Source organism: Capsella rubella, unplaced genomic scaffold, assembly GCF_000375325.1.
Source record: "Capsella rubella cultivar Monte Gargano unplaced genomic scaffold, Caprub1_0 scaffold_8, whole genome shotgun sequence".
In the NCBI taxonomy this organism is placed as follows: Eukaryota; Viridiplantae; Streptophyta; class Magnoliopsida; order Brassicales; family Brassicaceae; genus Capsella; species Capsella rubella.
Window position 1 is genome coordinate 607566 of NW_006238916.1, and position 25514 is coordinate 633079.

General features: G+C 33.7%; 5 protein-coding genes and 2 non-coding genes across 7 annotated transcripts; 3 read left to right on the top strand and 4 right to left on the bottom strand.

Annotated features, from left to right (window-relative positions):
* Positions 1-295: 295 nt before the first annotated feature.
* LOC17876920 (LRR receptor-like serine/threonine-protein kinase FLS2) lies at positions 296-3960 on the bottom strand. The gene is made up of 2 exons (XM_006279845.2): positions 815-3960; positions 296-730 (listed from the first exon to the last, which is right to left on the bottom strand). Exons 1-2 carry the CDS (start codon positions 3951-3953, stop codon positions 360-362), a joined length of 3510 nt encoding a protein of 1169 aa, XP_006279907.1. The 5' UTR covers positions 3954-3960; the 3' UTR covers positions 296-359.
* A 1795-nt stretch (positions 3961-5755) lies between these two features.
* On the bottom strand, positions 5756-5835 carry TRNAL-UAG. The gene has a single exon. It is a non-coding gene; the product is annotated as a tRNA-Leu (tRNA).
* A 1016-nt stretch (positions 5836-6851) lies between these two features.
* LOC17875311 lies at positions 6852-7431 on the top strand. Its single transcript, XM_006281516.1, has 2 exons — positions 6852-6986; positions 7243-7431. Exons 1-2 carry the CDS (start codon positions 6852-6854, stop codon positions 7429-7431), a joined length of 324 nt encoding a protein of 107 aa, XP_006281578.1.
* Positions 7432-14215: 6784 nt separating this feature from the next.
* On the bottom strand, positions 14216-14318 carry LOC111829126. Its single transcript, XR_002832684.1, has one exon. It is a non-coding gene; the product is annotated as a U6 spliceosomal RNA (small nuclear RNA).
* Positions 14319-15718: 1400 nt separating this feature from the next.
* Positions 15719-16743, bottom strand: LOC17875802. The gene is made up of 4 exons (XM_023777552.1): positions 16622-16743; positions 16434-16541; positions 16079-16327; positions 15719-15986 (listed from the first exon to the last, which is right to left on the bottom strand). Exons 1-4 carry the CDS (start codon positions 16688-16690, stop codon positions 15834-15836), a joined length of 579 nt encoding a protein of 192 aa, XP_023633320.1. The 5' UTR covers positions 16691-16743; the 3' UTR covers positions 15719-15833.
* Positions 16744-19135: 2392 nt separating this feature from the next.
* LOC17876167 lies at positions 19136-19476 on the top strand. The gene has a single exon (XM_006281344.2). It carries the CDS (start codon positions 19218-19220, stop codon positions 19443-19445), a length of 228 nt encoding a protein of 75 aa, XP_006281406.1. The 5' UTR covers positions 19136-19217; the 3' UTR covers positions 19446-19476.
* A 3056-nt stretch (positions 19477-22532) lies between these two features.
* On the top strand, positions 22533-25443 carry LOC17875358 (3-oxoacyl-[acyl-carrier-protein] synthase I, chloroplastic). Its single transcript, XM_006280349.2, has 7 exons — positions 22533-23127; positions 23378-23809; positions 24109-24282; positions 24393-24506; positions 24606-24707; positions 24875-24941; positions 25029-25443. The coding sequence occupies exons 1-7, from the start codon at positions 22669-22671 to the stop codon at positions 25094-25096; spliced, it is 1416 nt and encodes a 471-aa protein (XP_006280411.1). The 5' UTR covers positions 22533-22668; the 3' UTR covers positions 25097-25443.
* Positions 25444-25514: the final 71 nt, after the last annotated feature.

Here is a 25514-nt window from a genome sequence, read left to right on the forward strand (position 1 = left end):
TATAAAAGAGTACGATTACTTTGCATTAATTAGAGTTGGTAATTGTTTTGTCTTAACTTTTGAAAACATTAAACTCATCTGATTATCAATTGTTGAGTTAGAGGAGCAAACATAACGAGAACAATTGTAGTTTGTTCGAGTTAAGGGTATTTTTTGTTCGGAATTTGCATGTTGGCTATTGTGAATAGTGCATTTAACTTTAACCAAAAGTTGTTTGATATATAGGTATATATTCTTCAAACTTACTCTCATATAGTTTTTTTTGTTCATTTCCTATTATAAAACACATTACAAAAACAAAATTAGAACGTTTATTCAACTTTAGAAACATAGTTTGACATATTCGAAAAGTTTTGCTACTAAACTTCTCGATCTTCTTGAAACGAATTGGCTTTGCCTCTAAGTTTCATCAGATGTGTAAGAATCTCATTCATATCAGGTCGATCTTCAGGTCTGGAGCTTGTACAGAACAAACAAAGCTTCAACAAGTCTTCGACGGCCTCTTCCTGTTTCCGAGTAACAATATCGTCCCCGAGTTCAGAATCAAGAACCCTAATTATCCCTTCTGTTCCATCTTCAATCGATTTCTCCACAAGTTGACGCAACGTCATGCCTTGTGATTTTTCTTCATTCAATGAAGTTGGTCTCTGTTTTGTCATTAGCTCCATCATTATGATCCCGAAGCTAAATACATCAGCTTTTGTGGTCACTTTCCTCATATAAGCAAACTCTGTTCATGAGAAATAAGAGTGTATGTTACGTAAGTCCATGGGGAAATTAGGGTTTTGAAATTTAGGGGTTTTTAGTATTTTACCTGGAGCTAAGTATCCAATTGTGCCTTGGAAAGCTAACGTTGAAGCTGTGGTGCTTCCATCTTCGCGTAGCCCTAGAATCCGAGCAGTTCCGAAATCACTTACGTGAGCAACACGATCAGAGTCGAGGAGTACATTCGCTGGCTTCAGATCACAATGAACGATTGGAAAACCATAGCCAGAATGAAGATAATCGATTCCGCTGGCAATATGAACACAGAGATCGATTCTTTCGGATAACGAGCCAATCGGTGCAGAAGAGTCGTGAATCGTGTTCTCCAAGCTTCCATTCTCCATAAATGGTAGCACTAAAGCTTTCATTTTGCCGCTTTCCCAAGCAAACCCTAAGATTTTCACCAGGTTTCGATGCTTTAGTTGGCTCAATGTTTTAGCTTCTGTGTAGAACCATTTATCAGACTCTGCAGAGAATTGCTTCAGGTTCAATACTTTTACTGCAATCACTGTCCCATCTTCTAGCTGACCTTTGTACACTGTACTTAAGCTGCTTGAACCAATGATGTTGGCACTGTTGAATGAATCTGTTGCTTGTTCTAACTCTTTCGGATCGAATCTTTTCAGCTTCAGAGCTGAATCCAAATCATGTAGTGAGGACTCTGATGAGTTTTCAATCTTTTTTTCCTTTTTCTTGCGACAGGTGAGAAACAGAACAAGAAGCAGAACAAGAAGAAGAGCTGCGGCTGATCCAAGAACAATCACGATGATCGCAGTTCTCTTCGTGAAATGGCTAGACTTCTTCTTGATCATACATGTCTTAAGAGGCTTCTTGCTGCCACAGAGATCTGTGTTTCCCATCAAATCAGACGCGTTGATGTTTTTGAACACACCGGATTCAGGAACATGGCCTTTGAGGTGGTTTGAAGCTAGTTTGAGATGTTTCAGAGTCGAAAGATTGGCAAGACTCTCTGGAATTTCACCTGTGAGATTGTTACTAGAGAGATCCAAGGAGACCAAATGTGTCATGTTCCCAAAGCTTTGAGGGATGCCACCAGAGAGACTATTCCTTGAAAGGTTCAAGCTTATGAGCATATCCATGCCTCCTTGTTGAAAGACTTCATCTGGGATCTGACCCGAGAGATTGTTCCTCGAAAAATCCAGCGAGAAGATGTTTCTGCAGGCTTGTAAATATCTTGGAATAGACCCGGAAAAGAGATTGTTCGAAAAGTCGATTTCTTGAACCATTTCAAGCTTCCCAAGCTCGTTTGGGATGGTTCCAGTCAAGAAGTTGTTTGAGAAGTTGAGATAAAGCTGCATGTTTTTCATAGAAGTTAACAACTCCCCAGGGATGGTTCCGGTGAGAAGATTGTCAGAGATATCGAATGTGTTGAGAAGCGAAAGCGACTTCAGGCTTGCAGGGATAGATCCGTTGAACTTGTTTCGATGAAGATCTAAGAGGGTAAGTGATTCAAGCCTCGAGAACAAAACAGGAATTGGACCGGAGAATTTGTTGTTGGATAGATCAAGAACTGAGAGTTGCTTCATATCAAAGATTTCTTCAGGAATTGGACCTTCAAGATAATTTGAATGCAGCCTTAGACCCTGGAGGAGAGTGAGATTCGACATCTCTCTCGGGATCCTCCCTGTAAAACCATTATGGTGAAGGTACAAGATATTCAACTCTTTGAGATTCCCTATCTCTCGAGGAATGGTTCCAGTGAGAGAGTTATATGAAACTTGCAAAATCTTGAGTTTCTGAAGCTTCCCAATCAATGGCTTGAGAGTTCCTGTTAAGTTGTTGTCTGCCACACTAAGAGTTTCCACGTTTGAACAGTTGAAGATATCGTCTGGAATTTCACCTGTAAAACGATTCCTCCCGATAGAAATAAACGTAAGATTCATCCTTCCGAAACCCCGCGGGATCTTGCCAATCATCTGGTTGTGAGACAGGTCCAGGAGTTTAAGACCGGTGCAGTTACTTATGCTAGAAGGTATTGGTCCGGTGAGTAGATTGTCGTGCGCTGAAAGGTTTCTAAGGTTTGTAAGAAGCCCTAGATCCGCCGGGAGCTCACCGGAAATAGAGTTGAACCCCATAGTTATCACTGTCAAGTTCCTCATGTTTGTGATGGACTGTGGAAACTCCCCTGTAAAGTTGTTGGAATGAAGCGTTAGGACTTCAAGTGACTTGAGATAACCGATTGCTTCCGGTATTGGTCCAACCAATTGGTTTTCTGATAAACCCAAATGGGTTAACTGAGTTAACCGAAACAAAGAGGATGGAATTGAAGAAGTAAGTTTGTTCTTGTATATCCGGAGTGCTTGCAGCTGAACCAAATTCCCTAATTCAGCTGGAATTTTCCCGGTTAACTGGTTATCGTACAGCTCGAGTTGGATCAAGCTCGAGCAGTTTCCGATCTCAGCCGGTATTTCTCCTACCAACAAGTTTCCAGTTAAAACGAGAGACTGTAAATTCGAGAGATTTCCAAAATCTCTCGGTATTTTTCCGGTTAACAAGTTACCACTCAGGTCTAAATCGGTCAGATTAGCCAGAGTACCAATTGATACCGGAATTGAACCACTTAACCGGTTACCACCTGCTACAAACATCTGGAGATGGACCAAATCTCCTAAGCATTCTGGTATTTTCCCGGTTAAGTTATTGTAATCAAACCCTATCAATACTAAAGAACTGGTTTTGCAGATTGCTTCAGAAACATGACCAGACAACAAATTGTTTCTAAGATCAAGATACACAATATTCTTAAGCTCCCAAATCTCAGAAGGAACCGAACCAGAGAAATTGTTTAAGTAAAGAATAAGCTGGTTAAGCTCGGTTAACTTCCCGATTTCACCCGGTATTTGGCCGGTAAATTGATTTGAAGTGAGATCAAGAACCTGGAGATAGGTGAGATTTGCTATGGCTGGAGACAGAACACCTTCAAGTTGCTTCTCCAGCAAGGAAACCGAGACAACATGACCGGTACTGTCGCAGGTGATTCCGGTCCAATTGCAGTGTCTTGTGGTAGTCCAATCCGACAATACTCCCAAAGGGTCGCTTGAAATACCATTCTTGAAGGATCTTAAAGCTTCAATCTCTGGTTCAAAGCTCTGTTTCGCAAGTCCAAAGCCAAAGAAGAAGAAGAAGATGAGAGATGATATCAAAATGGTCTCTGAAAGTGACTTCATAGTTTAGAATGAGTTGAAACTGGTGAGAAAATGTTATGAGATAATGTCATATGTTTATATAACCATTTGTGTTCACATGTCACGGATGTGAAAAGGCCAAGACGCAATATAAGTTTCATAAAATCACATCATTTGATAATTCGGTCAAGTTGCATATAATGTATTCCCACTCATACTCATACACATTCTTTTATATCTTTATATATGTGTGTGTGTGTGTGTGTGTTTGTATTTATATATCATATTCATTTAATCTCACAATGTATATTGTAAATTAGTTAAAAAAATAAAACATCATGGGACCAAGATAGATATACATAGTGACTACTTACTAGTACTACTTACTATTGTTAGCTCTCTATGATAAAAACTGAATATTGCATACTGCTGAAAAAAAATCTTATATTAGTTATGGAACGAATGATATAACACAAAGTAATTTTCACAAGGCTAAGATCACTTTATTCAGCCACAAAACGTTCTATTCATATTATATACTCTCTTCCATTTTATAAGACTGGTTAGCTAAGAACACAAAAATTAAGAAATAATGAATGTTTTTTTCATATAAAAAATTCAACCTAATAAAAAAAAATAACTACAAAAATTAAATAGTTATAAGCAATTAAATTAATATTAATTTTGCATAGAATTTGAGAAAATTTAATAAAGTGGAACCATAAAAAAAGTTTAAAATATCTTATATATTGAGATATATAGAATATGTTACTACAATGAAAACATTATAGTTCTAGTCATTTGAACAAATTATATGATATGATATCTTATAGAATAACTAATAATACATATGAAAACTCACATTATATATAGTTACATTGTTAAAAACATTTCTTGATATTATTATATAATCGAGTTTGGCAAATAAAAATAAATACCTTTTTGTTTTTGATCAAAGAGTAGCAATCGTTGAAAGTGAAAGAAGTTTGAAATGATTGTACTCAACATAGTACTAGAGTAAGACTATGAAGTACTAAATATTTTAAAAAACAATTATAATCATTTATATTTATATATATTATAGTCTTAGGTCGACTAATTAAATTCATTAACACGTCTTTAAAGTTCTGACTAGAGGAATCAAAAGCTCATACGCTATCTTGATGGGATTTGTTTTGTTATAAACAAGTTGGGTTTTTGCTTTATATAAAGAATCTGCCAAACATTTGTATTTGTCTTTTTGGCCAAGCCAAAATATATAAAGTGAAAACCAAATTTTATGTCAAAATTTTGTTTATTCAAGAAAAATATTAATCTTATGATCACAATTCACAACTGTTTAACAGTATTAGATTTCTGGCTTTACATTGGAAGAATGGGTAGAGGAAAAAAAAAGGTAATTCAGAATAAAAAAGAATTATTTTCAAAAATGATAATTAAGGATTATGTATTGACTATTGACTAATGACTCAATTAAGGAATCTGGCTATATATGAATATGATATATTAGTTGATTTGGACAACCTGTTTATGGATACTAATATACACTACATGACTATGTTTACCTGATCTTGACCCATTTATATTTTAATTTTTTCCAATATTAATAAAAGAAAGAAATCAAATTTTTTTTTTCAGAATGCATGCACTGTTCTTACTTGGGGTTAACCCATTTAAGAATAATATTTTCAAAGATTTCCAGGTCATGCTTACTTCAAGTTGACCCAATTAACAATGAAGGTGATTGGTTTGGGTCAAAAATATTTTAAAATCTGAAAAGTGTTATATTGATTTTTAAATAAAAACAGACAAAAGAAGTCAAATATATAAAAATTAAAAAGAAATGACAGCTGTGGGATTTGAACCCACGCCCTTTCGGACCAGAGCCTAAATCTGGCGCCTTAGACCACTCGGCCAAACTGTCGGGACAATGTAAATGCGAAAATTGTAAATTATATCAACTTTAATTTTACTTAGGAGTTGTAAGTGTTCTTCGTGTTTGACTATTTTTTTTTATGGAGAATCATATAAATTACTATGTGAATCATTCGTATCATTGCTAACTGCTAAGTTCTAGATTTAAAATGCTCATTAAGAAAACACATGGGATGATTGATTAAGGTGTATTCAAGCACAAGAGTTTATTACTGCAAATGATTGTGATTTCTGACCGATTTTAACTACATAATATAGATAAAAATTGTTATTAAAAGCGGTTTAGAAGGTCATCTAAGAAGAGATATATAGATTACATGCTCTGATTTTACATTATAGAGTAATCTATGCATTATTAATTAATTTGGATGTTTAATAACACTTACAAATATCATTTTTCTTCAATTTTGTTTTTTAGATTTTATCAAGTTTTATGAGGTCCGTCGGTTAAAAAACTTCAGTGTCTATCTTAGGCTTTTACTAGAATTTTGTATAATTTGGAAGAAAAAAATTCAAAGACTGAATGTTTTACTTTTGGGAAAATTCATATAGTAAGTTTTACTGGATTTTCATTGTAATTTAGTTTGAAAAATAATTATTTTTTCTCGAGATTAACGAACATATGTGCCGCGCGTGAGCAATCATTTTTAGATACTTTTTTGTATATAGAATGAAATATAAGGGCACTATATATATATCCAATAGATTAAGAAACAAATATGAATTTGAAAATTAACATATTAATTTTGGTATTATATATATACATATATATCGTCGCGAGCGAGTAATTATCTAAAAATAGTAATAAGTAAAATATAAAATCAAAAATAGTGAAAAGAGTAATACCAAATAGATAAACATTTCTTTATGTGTTGAACCAATTTGATTCAATCCATCTATAAAATGGTGTACAAGCACTAACAAGAAGAACCACAACAACAACAAAATCTCTCTCTAAGCACAAAGCTCTTTTTTTTTTTTTTTTGCTGGTAAGGAAATTGAGAAATGGATAGTAGAAAGGTTGACTATGATACTTTGAAGAAGGCTGATACACTTGCCAGGCAGACTAGGATTCTCATGGATCAAGTCATACTTGATGGTATTATGAAAGAACTGGAACGGGACAAAGCCTATGAGAAGGTATGTGTCCCATATTTAATTTTCTTTATAACTATGTTTTTATTTAGACTGCATTTTATTATATAGAATCCAAATTTAACATACAATTGGACAATTATTTTTAACTCAACCCTTTGGATTAGATGTTGAACCCAAATATATCATGTCATCCATTTTGGAGTTTTATTTATTGCATAAACACTATTATTTAATGCCTTTGTATATTTTTAATGTGTTTTATCTCTACCAAACATTAATTTTCTAATGTCAATTCCAGGATCTGAGGAAGATGCAAGAACACAACATCAGAAACTACAATCGGAAGCCGATTTCAGATCTAAATTTGGAGGATTTACTTGTTTTTAAGAAAAATCTGGAGAATCTCCAAGTTGATTTAAAGAGGAAACGCGCCGAGTTGGAGGCTTCGTCGTCTACGCTTCCAAAGAATAAAAATAATAAGAATTAAGAAATCTTTTCTCGCATAAAAATAAATGAATTTCAAGCTATGTAATAAGTTTGGTTAATTCTAGTTGAAAAAACTTGTGTCTTTCATCTGTTTGTCTTTTTAATCAAATTTTCATAATAAAATAAGTTTTTTTAAAAATATTTAGTATGCAATTATGTTCTGAAAAATTTCATAGAGTTTTCCAAGTTTACAGTTGGATCAAATTTAATTTAATCTCAAATATATCGTTAAATTTAATTAAAAACAACATACTTAGATTTTAAGAAAAGAATGATGAACACGCGTGGAATGAGAAGAAACTCCAGACTATTTTTCATTTCAAGATATTCTTCTTTATGAGGATAGATGATTTCCTTATCTTATAGTGCGTGTTGCATTATATGAAAGTATTTTAATGTATTACAAGACATATTATTATTTCTTAAAAATGTTTATGTATTTGTATTCAAGTCTAACATGAATCCTTGAACAATTTGAATATTTTTTTGTATTATCTTGATTTGTATTGAATAAAAAATATCAAATATTTTAGTATGACTTCAAAATCTTTACATATTTTAAATACTTAGTTAAAATATATGCTAATTAATACAATAATGAAGGGTGTTGAACAAAAAAAATACAATACTTAAGGATACTACTAAGGTTTAGTTTGTTCTAAGTATATTAGGGTTTAGAATGATTTTGTCTATTATAGTCATTAAATATATTAAATATATAGTCATTAAATTTAAATATATAAACATTTTTACATATACTAATTAATATAGGTTGAGATTATGCATGGATGCGGCTAATCTGACGTTGGAAGGCTCATCGAAACCCTCTTTAATTTGTTCCTTTAATTTAGTCATTACGTAGAACATGTTATATATGCTTTACCTATCACATGTAATTCTGTTTAAGAAGAGAATAATTTTCTGCATTATGATTATCTAATAATTTGATTAAAAACATTGAATAATTTTCTTAGACGCGCATAACTTCTTCCGTATAATTAAATCAAATTAAGTTGATATTTATGATCATCATCTTGTTTTAGTCAAACGAACTTAATCATCCTCTTCTTCAAAAAAGAATAAAAAATAATAATAATCATCCTCTACTTCAATCCTATAATTTGGTTTCAAGGTTTCATTAAAAGAAAAAGGAAAAAAAAAAACTAAAACTTACTCCTCACTAATTAAAAGCAAGCACATTAACGTTCTATCAAGATTCACAGTTTAACAAACTCATGATGAAGAAGACGAGCTAAAGAGAGAGACGAGAGAGTGATTGAATCGTAAAAATATGTTTTATTCTCCTTAAAGTGTAAAATGAGTATTACAAGTGTATTATATACTATGCTAATGTAAGCTAAAGTATAAAGCTAATATGAGCTGAGTAAAATACTCATAATACTCATAATATGCCCCCGCAAACCTGTTAATCCGAATCTAGTGAAGGATTATAAAGGTTTGATAAAGACATACGACTAAGAATAGAATGAAATGGTTTAGGGTGTAGAGGCTTAGTCAGTATATCTGCCAATTGGTTGTCACTTGTAAGATGTACAGTCTTGAGGTTACCCAACTTGATCTGATCTCTTATGGTATGACAGTCAATGTCGATATGCTTTGTTCTTTCATGAAATACAGGATTGTTGGCGATGTAAACTGCTGACTTGTTATCACAGAAGATCTTGGCTATCTTAGAAATTCCAACTCTGAAATCCTTTAGAAGCTGTTGTATCCATATAACCTCTCTTGTGACATCCGCTAAGCTTCGGTATTCTGATTCTGTACTACTCCGACTAGCCACTTGTTGTTTCTTTGATTTCCAACTTATTAATGACTTGCCAAGATAGACACATATACCAGACACAGATCTTCTTGAATCCAAGCACCTTCCCCAATCAGCATCAGCAAAAGCATTCAAACAAATATCATTCTCAGCTGAATAATAAAGACCTTGTCCTGGACTTCCTTTCAAGTACTTGAGAATCCGTATAGCAGCATGCATATGTGCATCAGTCGGAAACTGTAGAAACTGACTCAACTGATTTACAGCATATGTAATATCAGGTCTTGTTATTGTCAGATACAACAATCTGCCAATCAGCTCTCTGTATGGTGTTGCAGAATCCAATGGCACCCCAGTATCTTTGGTAATTGTAACATATGGATCCATTGGAACCACTGCTGGTTTACAAGCAAGTAATCCAGCATCCTCTAGTAAGTCTAAAGTATACTTGCGTTGACACACAGAAATACCCTTTGAAGTTCTGGCAATCTCCAAGCCAAGAAAAAATCTCATTGGACCTAAGTCCTTAATCTTGAATGCAGCTGATAATACTCTCTTCAGGTCAGCCAAATCAACAGCATTATTACTAGCAATAGCTATGTCATCTACATAGACTAGGACAGCTATAAAACTGGTGGCTGTGAACTTCAAGAATAGTGTAGTGTCTGATTTAGATTGTATAAATCCATCATCAAGTAAAACTTTGGTGAAGAGTTGGTTCCATTGGCGAGAAGCCTGTTTTAAGCCATAGATGGATTTGTGTAATCTACACACAGGATTAGGAGGAAGAGCAGTCATGGTACCTGGAGTATATCCTTGTGGGAGACTCATATAGATTTCCTCATCCAATGTACTGTGTAGAAATGCATTGGAGACATCCATTTGGGATAATTCCCAACCTTCCTTGGCAGCTAACCCCAACATTAACTTCACACTTGTCAGCTTTGCAACCGGAGAAAATGTTTCATTGTAATCCACTCCTTCTTGTTGCGTATAACCTTTTGCCACTAACCTTGCTTTATATCGCTCCACTGTTCCATCTGAATTATACTTGATGGTGAAGACCCATTTGCAGCCAACAACATTTTTACCAGGTGGAAGAGAAGTAACACTCCAGGTCTTGTTCAATTCCATAGCCAGAAGTTCCTCATTGAGTGCACCCTTCCACTTTTCAGATACCATGGCTTGCTTAAAGGTTTTCGGTTCAGTCTCCATTGAATAAGATAAGATATAGGAACAATAATGTGGTTTGAATCTACTATAGTCAAGTACTGATGAAAGAGGATATGGTGTAGTATGATTAGGTGGTAAAGTAGGTGTTTGTAATGCTAATGCACAATGGTAATCAGATAAGTAACTAGGTGCCTTAGTCTGTCGTTTTGATCTCCCACTAGGTTTAGAAATTATATTAGCATCAGAAGTTACAGACCTATCTACCCTAGGCATTACCACATTGTTATCATGAGTTGGCAGGTTAGAAGATGATAAAGCAGGAGGGTGATTATTATTATTCAGTTCTAACACAGATGAAGTAGGGGAATGTAAATCAAATGCAGCATCATCATGTAAAGGAACTGAAACAGGTAAAGTTGGTAAAATAGTATGTGAAAAGAAATCAGGTTGATATTTTTCTTTATCTAGAAATGGAAAAACATTTTCATGAAAGATTACATTCCTAGTTATAGAAATTGAGTTAGTATTAAGATCTAAGACCTTATACCCTTTGTAACCAGAAGGATATCCTAAGAAAACACAAGGTTGTGCTCTCGGGGTAAACTTATTACGGTCAACTTGTAAAGTACTAGCATAGCATAAGCAACCAAATGTTTTTAAATTCAAGTAGTTAGGCGTTTTCTTCATTAATTTTTCATAAGGTGAGATATGATTCAGCAAAACAGATGGAAGTCTATTTATGAGAAATGCAGCAGTTAAAACACAGTCACTCCAATATACTAGAGGTATATGAGATTGAAAAAGTAAAGCTCTTGCAACATTTAACAAATGTTGATGCTTTCTCTCCACAATAGAATTCTGTTGAGGAGTATAAGCACAAGAATAATAGTGAATAATGCATTATCACTTCTGGTGCATTATCACTTCTGGTGCATTATAACAAATGTTCTTGAAGTAAATTAGTGAAAGCCAATTCTGGTGCATTATCACTTCTGATAGATTTTATTTTTGTATTAAACTGAGTAGAAATTAAAGAGAGAAAAACTGGAAAAACTTTTGAAACTTCACTTTTATTTCTTAGCATATAGACCCAAGTAACCCTAGTACAATCATCTACTATTGTTAAAAAATACTTGTAACCATCTATAGACTCTACAGAAAATGGTCCCCAAACATCCAAGTGAATCAATTCAAATGGTAAGGAAGACACATTATTATTAAAAGGAAAAGACAAACGTTTCTGCTTAGCTAATGGACATACTTGACAATGATCATGCTTTTCTATATTTGATTTAGACAAAGAAAGTGTACCAGATAAACTTTGTAATAGACCAGAAGACGGGTGACCTAATCTCATATGCCACAGATTGCAATCAGTAGATATTGAAGCACACAGATTGGTGACGACAGGAGGCTTAGCAGGTGTGGATAGAGAGTGAGTGTTAAGAATGTATAGATTGCGAAAAAGATCACCACTCCCAATCATCCATCCCTGAGAAGACTCCTGCAAGAAACAAGAATCAGGATAGAAGTGAGCTGAGCAATGATTATCACGCAAAAGAGTACTAACACTAATAAGATTGAAGTGGAAAGTTGGAACATACAAAACATTATATAAGATCAAAGAATCAGAGAGATGAATAGTTCCTGTATGACTAATATCAAGTTTAACACCATTTGGTAATGCCACTGTAATTCCTGAGACTAAATAAGTTTCTTTAAATTTTGTCAAATCACAACAGACATGACTTGTGGCACCACTATCAATTATCCAAGAACCATTAGGCAATGCATTTTGTAAAGATGAAAGGCAATGATGTTGATATGTAAGTGTTTGATTTTCAAAACGAAGATTAGTAGAGATAGTAGAGACTTTACCAGATGAAGATTGAACAGCCATGATACCCTGTTCAGTGATGGAAGGTTGACTAGAAGTAACTGGTGGCTCTGGAACTGATGAAATCTGAGCATGTGAATTGAGTTGATTAATAAGAACCTGAGCTTGCTCTGGTGTCAATTGACTAACATCCAAATTGATGGCATTCATGGCAGGAGGAGGATAATAAGGAACAGAAGTAGAAGATGAAGTTCCAGGATAGATATAACTCTGATGCTGTACAGAAGTTGGTGTCTCAGTAAACACATTCGCAACAGTTCTCTGATGTGGATTAAAATTCCCTGTTGGCCTGACTTGTGAGTACTGTGGACGTGTACCAGCAGTTATAGAACCTCGAGGATCATAGATTGGTCTACTTCCAGACTGTCCTGTATTCCCTGCATTTGGTGCTTTAAAACCAGGTGGATAGCCATGAACTTTGAAGCAAGTCTGAATTGTGTGACCCATCTTCCCACAATGAGTACACATAGGTCGATTGTTTCTTGGTCGATATGTATTATATGCTGCCACATACTCATATGGATCTGTCACATAAGATGTATTACCATCAAAAGCTTCTGTAGCTTGAAAAGCAGCATTATCAGTTCTGATACTTGGTTTGACAATTTTCTGTCGTTCATCTTGAGCAACTAGATGATAAGCTTCCTCAATACTCGGAATTGGCTTGAGCATAAGAATATGACGCCTAGTCTGCTCATAACTATCATTGAGACCCATCAAGAACTTGGTTACTCTACTGCGAAGTTGTAATTGTTCCCATAAAACTGCAGCATTACATTCACATTGGCCACATGTACAAACTGGTAGCTCAATGTAATTCTTGTACTCTTCCCACAGAGTTACAAGCTCGGTATAGTAAGCACTAACACTCATTGAACCTTGTTGAATACTTCCCAAACGCTGCTCAATCTCATACACACGAGGTGCATCATCTTGTTTGAAACGGGAAATAAGATTCTTCCATATAGCTTCCGCAGTAGGCATATACAATAAACTTTGGCCTATCTTCTTCGAAACAGAACCAATCAACCAAGTTGATACTATATCATTGCATCTAGACCAAGAATCCGAATCCGGATGATCTAAAGAGGGTTTTAGAACCGTACCATCGATAAATCATAATTTGTTGCGCACATTTAACGCCATCCGAACAGAACGCTTCCAAGAATGAAATTCAGCTCCAGTATCAAGCCGATCTGTGACAATTTGTAATCCAGCATGATCCGTGCTAAGTAAAGAATACGGACTCGCATAAAGATCTGTTGTTCGATTTGGATTTTGATTTTGCCCATTCGTTGCTGGAGGACGAGGCATGGTCGCCATTGAAAAAGAGATTGCTCCGAATTGAAAGAGATAAAAGAGAATCGAAAGCAATTAGGTCAAAGAAAGAAGAAAAAATCTCAGAAATCACTCACGAACACAAATTGAAGAATCGCGAATACGATGAAACAACAAAAAATCGAAAAAGAATGAGATGATTTGAAGGAGAACGATATCAATCGAAAAGATGCTCATGATCGGATCGGTGTTGCTCTGATACCATATCAAGATTCACAGTTTAACAAACTCATGATGAAGAAGACGAGCTAAAGAGAGAGACGAGAGAGTGATTGAATCGTAAAAATATGTTTTATTCTCCTTAAAGTGTAAAATGAGTATTACAAGTGTATTATATACTATGCTAATGTAAGCTAAAGTATAAAGCTAATATGAGCTGAGTAAAATACTCATAATACTCATAATACGTTCTTCTCCTCAAGACTCAAGAGACCATTCAGAAGCAGGCGTAAACACAAAAGTCTCGTCTTTGCTGCAAAATCAAGGTAAGCTTCATCCTAAGGTTATGTGACTCTGTTAATGTCTTTGCTTTAGTTCCCCTTTTGACTTATGCGAACCGAACATGTCAAACCGCAATCTGCAACAAGAACAAAAAAAAAATTGGACCATTTCTCAATTTGTGCGTGTCATCCTTGCGCAGGGGCCATGCTAATCTTCTCTGTATCGTTCCAATTTTATCAGATGCCCCCGAAGGGACAATGAATACTTCGACTGTGGAGATTATATAAACAAAGCTTGTTCTTTCCAACTGAACCGATGTGGGACTATTTTGACTTCGTTCATCAGTTTTGAATTGGCTTGTTTATTAAAAGGCCTCTTCTTTGGAGCCATTCACATTATTAAACTTAAATAAAAAGCCTCTTTGTGATTGAGGAAACGACGTCGCTAGGTGGTGTAATAGAGAGAAACAAAACAGCATTAGCTCAAAGCCTTAAAACTTTACAATTGCTAGAAAAATAAAAAACGGTGCATCATATCATATCTCCGCTGCGGTAACTGGCCAGTAATGTGAATTAAGCACGAAACTAACGGCTAGAGAACTCTTATACTACAAACATGGATAAAACTATCAGAAACTTCAAAAACTTTTGCGAGAGTAACTAGTTGCCTTTAAAACTTCATAATCATGTTAAGTTGTTAACAATATAAGGGTTGAGTTTATCTACTTACTCTAACAGAAACCACTAACATGTTGCACTGAAAGAAGGTTGACCTCTCATTATTTGGTCAACCTTTACCAGCATGGTGCAACTTTAACTAGTTCGTTTTGGTGTTGCAAGTGTGTAGATCATCACTCTCTAGAGTTTGAACCCATGAGGCTGCATTTGATGTGGACAAAATTGTTTACTTTGATGGAGTTGCGTATTATACAGTTAAAAAAACTATAGCCTATCAGAATTGTAATCAAAACATACACTTGTGTGAAAAATAAAAAAAATAAAGTATTTTTTCATTGTCACAAATTCATAATGTATACAAACGAAATAGAAATGGACCACTGAGTTCATAATTCAATGTCTAATTTCTCCTCGCTCTTTTTCTTTGTTCTTGTTTATCCGATCCTTTCTTCCATTTATAGATGTGTATGTGAAATTCGTAAAAACAGTAAATAATGTATTTCCATGTTGGTGTTGTTCTTCGACAAAAGTCTTTGCATGCCATGTATTATTACCTAATCTATTTGTCTTTTTGATGTAAATCACTTTATTTTTATTACCAAACTCTTTTGTACGTATATTATTCTTTTTATATCCATTGGAACAAACTAGCGACTCAAATTTTCAAACAAGAACTTCATAAACAAAATGCACTATGATGTGTGATAATGATATATACAAACGCATCATCAACTTTTCTGTAAATGCATAATTACTCACGTTTAACGCATTTAAAGACATGTACACTACCATGCATGTCTTATAATTTGTAACCTTTAGGCAAAATCTCATATGGTTTTATAACTTTCATTACAATAAATTCATTTAGACTAAATTTATGCAATAGATTTTAGAAAATAGATAATTTTATTAATTATAAGAATCCGATTAATATAGAAAGTAATTAACAACATGAGTTTCTTCCATTGACATAACAAAATAAAACATCCCAAATTATTCTATATAAATAGTTTGAAGGGAGAAACAGGAGATAATTAGGTGATCGTATATGATATCCATGATTATATATATATGAATTTGTATGATACCAATTTCTAAACACAGTAATTATTGATGAACTTTGGTCTACTACTGGAACCGGAACGACGATCCGGCCTCTTCCCGATCAGTATCTTCACAATTTCTTTCATCAAGATTATGTCTCTCACTTCGTCTTTCATGACTTTCAAACGAACATCTACCTTCTCCTAGAAAAACAAGAAAACAAGAAAAAAAAAGTTAGAAAACAATTTGCAAGACGACCAAACACAAAAAAAAAGTGTGTTGAAACTCTACTAACCTTAGGCTGAAGAGCTTCAAGCTTTATACGGAACTCGATCAATCTCTCATCGCTTATATTTTCAGACTCCTCTTCATCAATGAACACTTTCAACCTCATCTTTAAACCCTTAATATGCCCAGCTTCTTTTGCTTCCATTACAACATCAAATTCGTCTTTAGGGTTGTAAATCTTAGTCTCCATTTCTCCAAGCCTATAGTTTATATAATTTTTCAGAATCCTAACATCTTGGGGCCTTCCCACGATCCTCTACAAAATCCAAATTATACAAAAATAAAAAAATAATGATTAGATTTTTATAAACATACAAAGATAATTAAATTTGAAAGATTGTTAATATGAGAGAGCTACTTACATTAGGCTGTAGAGTCTCAAGCTTTTTCTCCAACGCAATCAATTCCCTCAACTTTAGTTGGGCAAGCGTCTTTTCTCCAATAAACTCTTTCATCCTCGTCTCAACATCCTAGACAAGAAATTAAAAATCTTTATATTTTGTAGACAAAAAAGAAAGAAAAATATGTATATTTTGAAACAAAGACTTACCTTCAGCTCTTGATTTCTTTGTTCTTCTTCCATCATAACATCGAATCCGCGTACATATTTCCCATCCATTTCTTGATTTCCTCTCTCAAATAGGACAAGATCTTTGTAAGGAAAATGTTATGTCTAGGTCTCTCTCTTTTAATTTGGTTTCTGCAAAGTTCTCCTCTATTTATAGTTGTGTTGTGTGCAAGTGGGTTATATATAACACACACGCAGTACTTTTGCAAGTTGTTCAAGATTTATTATAAGAAACAAAAATTATTTCATTTCATCTAATTAGATAAATTAAATTACTTTATGTAACTAGCTAGTAGATATATATATATATCTATATATATATATATATATATATATATATATATCTATATATATATATATATAATGCATATATTAAAGTGAAAAATGATCTAAACAGAAATTACATGTGGATTGACGTAAAGATACATTGTAGTTAAATGATGTAAGTTTTTGATGTATATAAAACAAAACATATAATACATTTTACGAAATTATGTTGAGATTATGTTGCATTATTTGTAATCAAAATCTAAAAATATTTATGACATTTAAAAAAAAAATTATAGTGTAACCCAAACGCATAAGTTATCTATGTCTTTTTGTGTTGATGTGTTGTTATCCACAAAGGTCTTTTGATTTTACCTTTTCTTCATCTTTGTCTCTGCAATTAGTAATACCACAAATGTCCCGATTAAGAAAGTCGAGTTTACCATAGTCCATAGTATAATGTGTTTGCTAATTTTTTTCAACGAGCTGAATTCAAAGTCCACCTTCTAAGTGCCAAAGTTATGGATGTATATATTCGCCAACCTTTAGAGAAAGGACAAAATTCTCTCTGTTGAAATGAAGAAGAGTGTTAATTTTGTTTTGTTTGATAATTTTTAAGATTAAAAAAAATCATAAAGAATTGAAAAATACTGAAATAATAAATGACGACTAACATAATATATATCTAGGCAGTAGTAGTGACTTACTAAACTTTAATGCGTTACCGTGACAGAACTCTTAATTAAGCTTGACTCGATACGTAGTAAAGATAAAACAAAAGTAAATCACTTTAGAACAAAACTTGTGTTTTTTTTTTATCGATCTTCCTGCTCTCGACTTCGTACGTGTACTATAACATAATTTAAGATAGGTCATATATATAAATCTAAATATGTCATACTCCCATTCTTATATAAGTAGATGTTAATTTGTTATAACGTACGTATGCATGCATGTCATCTCCTAAGTAACTAGTTTCAACAAATTAATTAATTTAAAACATAATGTGTGATAGATAGATAGTAAAAAATTGTAAATCAACCAATAACATAACTTACTCGTAACATGAGCAATGAAAAAGTCTCCTCCAGACTATTGTTTTATGTTTTAGTAGATAAAAATATATACATTTGTCAAATATTTTGAAAAGACGACTAAATGTATATATCGTGTTCTAAGAACTTGGTAAAATATATTGATTAATACTTACAAAAGATGGTTTCGTATTTGATCATAAATATATGATAATTTATCAAATATACTAATTCTCATTATTTTCTCTTAACTTTGTTGTGATGTGTAGTAGGACAAAAATCAAAAGAGTCATTATGTATACTTTCTTCTTCCTTTTTCCATCTATAGATGCACAAATTAGTGTATTGTGTCAAGTAAGTCACAAAAGCATTAAGTTATATGTCATCTTACTCATCCCGACGTTTGTTTTTACGTCAAAAGTCATTTTGTTTTTATTTTCATCTCCTCTTTTTAACTTTTATCAATAGTGATACCACAAATGTATTAATTAGGAAACTCTTGCACAAGTTCTTTAAACACTCTTAATTAGTAAATGCTGTTGAGAAGTATAAAAAAAATACGAAGTTACTTGGACATTTTATAAACTAGCACCAAATTAGAGTACTGTGCGGGTTTTGGATTTGGCTCGAAGGACATCTTCTTGATTTCTAATTCTACTCATTTCATTGGTAGGTGTCTCAAGTGTTTGTTTCATTAACTGTAGTGGGCCTTACACATTCCTTAGTGGGCTTCAATTGTTCTAATATTATCTTAATTTATTACAAAAAGTTTATCAGAAAAATAAAAACTTGGTAAAAGTATATATTTGGAAAAAAACAATTAGGCATTAGCTGAAATAATAAACAATCTGTCGTTTTTTTCCAGATAAATAAAAAAAAAAAATCTCACGCCAACAAAGTATATGAATAAACTTATCTATAAATCAATTTGAGATTAAAAATAACATATTCTCTAGAAAAACAACTGTGTATATATATTATTTTTAGTGAAGATATGAAAATTATATTAAAAAATGGAAAAATCCTCGAAAATGCTTAGGACAAAACAGAGCTTCAACCCACGTCAGAACACCTACGTTGATCAATTTTTAAAACGCGCTTCGAATCTATTGACTTAAAAATTACCAAACTGCCCTTTATTCTACATCGTATAAAAAGAACACACTCTGATCATAACCATAACCATAAACAAAACAAAATACATAAACCCTAATTCTTCTTTTTTCCAATTGGGTATTGGGGAGCAGTAGCAGCAAGAGCTCAACTCAAATAATATAATGAAAATGATGGGGATGAAAGGGAAGAAGTTTTCGATATGGAAGACGACGAAAGAGAGGACGAGGTTGAAGTTTTTAGGACTTGGAGGGATAAAATGGAAGAGATTGAGTTTCAAGAAGATGTCGTTTTTGGAAAATTTGAGATATAGAATCATGTCTATCATTGAAGCTATGTTTTTGGTATCTAAGCTTGCTTTCTTTTTTCTCTGTTGCGGTTGTAGATTCTAAACAAAAAAGTTTAGTTTTTTGATTCTTTTAATTTTGGGTGATGAACTCTGTTTTTGTTGTTGTTGTTGTAGTTTTTAATGTAAATTTTGATTTTGTTTTTTTATTTGATTCAATATATGAAAAATTTCTTATTTTTCTGAGTTTCTGAGTTTTTTAGATTCTGTTAAGTGTAATTAATGACTCAAAGTTGTAAATTTTTATCATCATCTTGGTGTCAACGAGGATGAAGAAACTTGATAATTAGGTTTCACCGTTTCAGAAGAAAGAAGAAAACTAACACGTGTTTTTCACGTGAGGGTATGACTCGTTAATTTACTTTTTGGGCTTTTTTTTGGTTATTTTCCAAAGGGCCTTTTCTATCAATTACTATGTTTTTTTCTCTGTATATATCATAATGTTGTCAATTGATAATTTCTTAGAGTTTGTGAATTTTGCTATTAAATCTTATATTTAGAGAAGATATAAGTTTGCTAGATATTTCTTTAAACGTGATGAGAGTTACAAATGTGTTTTACTAAAAATCTATCTATCTGATTTGAAGCGTTGAAGTGAAGTGAAATATTGAAAAAAAAAGAAGTGAATACAAATTTGAAGTGAACTATTTATTTTTTTACCAAATTTGTAGTGAAGACAAACTAATCCTTTTTTTTTTTATCTTCTATATTTTAGTTTATAAATTTTAGTTTGTCTTCACTATTTATAAACTAAAATATAGAAGACAAAAAAAAAATCCAAACTAAAATTTTAAATTATAATAAGTTAGCTAGTCTTAGTAAACTCAACGATCTAGCCATTAAAAAGGAATTTTCGTACTTTTGATGATAAACTTCAAATTGAAAAAGCTTACTTAGGGGAAATAAAAAGATTAAAGTTCATAAATTTTTAATATTATAAGAACTTACATCTAGATTTTCCAAAATCGAATTTAATATTAAAGTTTCAAACTAACTATATAGATGGTAATTTGTACGTTACACTAATCATGTGGGTGATGATTCCAACTAAATAGAATCTTTAAATTATCAATAGTCATATGTCCATAGATATATAAGCCATAAAGTCAAAGTCTTATTTGCCAGCACTGTAACGCAGTATTGAATTACTAACAAACGAATGTTGTTGAATTGGTCAACAAAGCCAATATAGTGTTTACAAGTCTCTAGAACGTCTAAATATGTATATCTCTTCTCGATCACTTATTCTTTTTTTGTTCGTCTCCTATATATATACACACTATGCCCAAATTCTTAAGATAAATCTCACAAGTGATATGATCATCCCTATATAGTTTTTTTTTATCAAACGTAAAAGTAAAAACATGTTAAAGACATGTTTGTTCATCAAAATGTTATAAACAAAGATGTTGTTTGTCAATCGCCAATATGCATCCATCGGCCAAATGAATAGAAAATATTATGGTGTTAGAACATATGACATGTTTTTTAAAGGTTTCCAAATGGTAGACATTGACGAAACGAACAATTAGTAGGCTTATATAATTGGGGAGTACATCACACGGACGACTAGTCTTTGTTTCTTCTTCATCAAACATAACAAACCTATTATTTTGTCAATCTTTTTCTTGTATGATATACAAATGTTGACAACTAACAAAAAATTAGTTGCGAAATAATTAGTCAATTCGTTCAAAATTTCCGAAAATCCGCGAAGAGTCCTTAATCTCTAATCTCTATGGCCGTTTTCACTTTCAAACAAAATTCTCGAATTCGAATCAGAACCGAATTATAAAATAATCTTAATAAGAAAAAAATAAATTATATACTGAAATTTTGATTTCAGACCGAAACAAACTATATATCACATGTAAAATAAAAAATAAAAACTCTATGTCAAAAGTTACGTTTGAAGCAACATATTGGAATCGTACGTAAACCTATTTATGTGTGTGGATAGTGACAATTGTACATAATCATTGAAACAAGTAACATTGAATGATGAAACGATATAGACTTTATAGCAAGTGTTAGATTTTTGGTAAAGAAGAATATATAGAACTTGGGTGGTGAACAACTTATACCAGCTCTTCTACTTGCAACTTTCATTTGTTTTGTCTTGGCTATTCATGTTCAATGTCCCCACGTGAATACTGGCTCACCCACCTTACCTATTCCCCCCCATTTAATTCAATTTTCGAGTAATCATCCCTAAATCTCTGGTCACTTGTTACCGTTTTAGGTTTGTTTGTGTTAGATGTTTTCTCAACTTTACAAGAAATAACATTTTCCTTGAATCGAAAGATGACAATTATTTTCTTGAAAAGTTCATGCTCAAATTTGACGGAGTCTAGCTACTGCATCTTGGGTAGGGGAAGTATATAACTACGAGGCTAAAAGTGAACGAACACTTGTAAGCATTTAGATAAGTTTGAGGGAAGAACCTTTTTGGCAAGTGGCTTGCCTTCTTTTATATCGAGCACGAGAGTTCCTGTTTTTTTTTTTTTTTTTTTTTTTTATATATAAAAACTAAATTTGAAACTAAATTGTAATATATATTATTTAGTTTTTAAGTGGTTTTATATTAAGTTAAATTTACGTTGAATATTAAAAAAATTAGACAATAATTTAGTATAAAAAAACACACGAGCTGAATTGATGCCGAATCTAAGTGCAACGTAATTAAGTTTTATATGCTAGCATATCAAGTATTAAAATGACTATAAATTTTAGATCTAAAATTGGAATCCAAAAATCCAGTTTGAAGCGGTTTCGGTCATATAGTAAAATCCGATCAAATCCCACATAATCAAATATGATTCAAATTTCGATTCAAATCGGTTATTACTAAAATTGTAATACCATTTATCCAACTCGGAAGCTGCACAATTACAATTTTTCTTTTCCATAGATGAATACAAAACGAAAAATTGGGTATACCCAATCCCTACTACTATTTAGAGGACCAAATTGTATATTAGTAAAACTGTAAGCTAAAAGTGAAATATCTGTAAACATTCAGGGACTTAAAAACTAAATATATATTATTTTTGTCTCAAAATGTTTTTACTTGTAAAATATTTCTGTGTTTTGTGTATTTTCCTTTTTTATAAGAGTGTCCTGAAATCTGACGAGCTGAAGCGCTTTCGCAAAACACACATCACACACCATTTTCACAACATCGTACTTATCGCCTCTCTCATTCTCTCTCCCTCTCTCTCTCTCTCTCTCTCTCTCTCTCTCTCTCTCTCTCTCTCTCTGGATCCACCATGCAAGCTCTTCAATCTTCATCCCTCCGTGCTTCTCCGCCGAACCCACTTCGCTTACCTTCGAATCGACAATCACATCAGATTGCCAATGCGAGACCCGTTAGAAGACAACGCTCATTCATCTCCGCATCAGCATCCACTGTTTCCGCTCCCAAACGCGAGACAGATCCGAAGAAACGAGTCGTGATTACTGGTATGGGTCTCGTCTCTGTTTTTGGCAACGATGTTGATGCTTACTACGAGAAATTGCTCTCTGGTGAGAGTGGGATCAGTTTGATTGACCGTTTCGATGCGTCCAAGTTCCCCACTCGATTTGGTGGTCAGATCCGTGGGTTTAGCTCTGAAGGTTATATTGATGGCAAGAATGAGCGTAGGCTTGATGATTGTTTGAAGTATTGCATTGTTGCTGGCAAGAAAGCTCTTGAAAGTGCTAATCTTGGTGGTGATAAGCTTAACACGGTAATCATTAAAGTTTCAATTTTTCGATCAATTTGAAGTTAGATTTGGAGTGGAATTGACGAATTTCGATCAAATTAGGCGCATAAAAGAGTTAAAATTTCAGATAAGATTGAGCATTTTCTTGAAAGTTTAGTTCTTTCAACTCCAATTATGAGTTTGAGATCTCCATTGCCTTGTTTTTTCTCTAAGCTGTTCACTAGATATGCCCATCTCTTTGTTGTTTACGTCACGGGTTTGTGGTATTTTGCAGATTGATAAGAGGAAAGCTGGAGTACTAGTTGGGACTGGTATGGGAGGTTTAACTGTGTTTTCAGAAGGTGTTCAGAATCTGATTGAGAAGGGTCACAGGAGGATTAGTCCATTTTTTATACCTTATGCTATAACAAACATGGGTTCTGCTTTGTTGGCGATTGATCTTGGTCTTATGGGTCCAAACTACTCGATCTCAACTGCTTGTGCTACTTCTAACTACTGCTTTTACGCTGCTGCGAACCACATTCGTCGTGGTGAAGCTGATATGATGATTGCTGGTGGAACCGAGGCTGCTATTATTCCTATTGGGTTGGGAGGTTTTGTTGCTTGTAGGGCATTGTCACAGAGAAATGATGACCCTCAAACTGCTTCAAGGCCATGGGATAAAGCAAGAGATGGCTTTGTTATGGGTGAAGGAGCTGGTGTTCTGGTATGTTTCTGAAGTTCCTACTCTTACTTTTGAAATTATGGATTTTGCATACAGTTGGCTGGCTCTGTGTGTATGGGTGTTTGTATATACAAGCCTGTGTTGGCCTAAAGGATTTGATGCTCTGTTATGTTGCCAAATGGTTCCTACTTCTAAATGATGAAACTTTCTTTCCGGTAGTCGATTAGCTGGAGAAGTATCATTGCACTTGAATTTTACAACTCTACAAAGTTGGTGTGTTTCATACATGTGACAAACTGTTTGGAAAGACCCAATGATACTATTGTTGTATGCTTTAATAGGTGATGGAAAGCTTGGAACACGCAATGAATCGTGGTGCTCCTATTGTAGCCGAATATCTTGGAGGTGCTGTTAATTGTGATGCTCACCATATGACTGATCCAAGAGCTGATGGACTTGGTGTCTCTTCATGCATTGAGAGATGCCTTGAAGATGCTGGTGTATCACCTGAGGAGGTAAAAAGCACAAACTATTCAAACTTCCGAAGTTTTATGGCTATCTGCAACAAAGGGTTTCCACTAAATTCCTGTTACTTCCCTACCTATATTCATTCCACGTTTTTCAGGTAAATTACATTAACGCCCATGCAACTTCCACTCTTGCTGGTGATCTTGCTGAGATCAATGCCATTAAAAAGGTATTCAAGAGCACTTCAGGGATCAAAATCAACGCCACCAAGGTTCGTCCCCAATGCTACCGCGATTGAGTGTTCTTTTTCTCCTCGATTTTGTGTATTTGTTTACTTTGCATTTCCTGTAGTTAACAGTTTTTGCTACAGTCAATGATAGGTCACTGCCTCGGTGCAGCTGGAGGTCTAGAAGCCATTGCCACCGTGAAGGCTATCAACACTGGATGGCTGCATCCTTCCATCAACCAATTTGTATGTATAATCAGCCTTTTCTAAAATAAGATCATTTACAAGTTCAACATGATAATATAACAAGAATTCAAGAAAAGGCTTCGTTGATTCCGCTTTCAGTTTGAACTGTTAGCAAGATTTGAACTTGGGATTTGTTTTTGACTCTTACACTCCGTTTCTTACTGTAGAACCCAGAACAAGCTGTGGACTTTGACACGGTCCCAAACGAGAAGAAGCAACACGAAGTTGATGTTGGTAAGTGACGACATGACCACCTTCTCATTGGATTAAAAACTCACAATGGTTTCTCTTAGTAATCATATCTTTCTGTTTTGGTTGCAGCCATATCAAACTCGTTCGGGTTCGGTGGACACAACTCAGTCGTCGCCTTCTCTGCCTTCAAACCCTGATTCTTCATACCTTTTAGATTCTCTGCCCCATCATCATCCATCACCACCACTTTCAGATGCTTGGCTCACAAGTTCGAGCTCTTCCTCTGGCCATTTCCGAATCGTATTTTTCATTCCCCGTTTCCTTATTGTTGCTGAGATTTCAGATTTTGCTTGTTCTCTCTTGTCCCGCGGAATGTTTGTATCTTAGTTCGTTCCATATTTGAGTAATTTATAAAAAAAAAAACTGAGAATCTTGTAGCAATGGTGTTAGTGTCAGAATAATCCAATTAGGGGATTCTCAACAATACTTGTCTGAGTGTTTATGTTCAAAGAAATTAAATTCATTGAGAAAAGTTAGAATTTTACAGACGATGATGGGTTACATTTGTAAATATCACCAAACCACGACGGTTTAGTTTGGTTTTCTTACAATGTT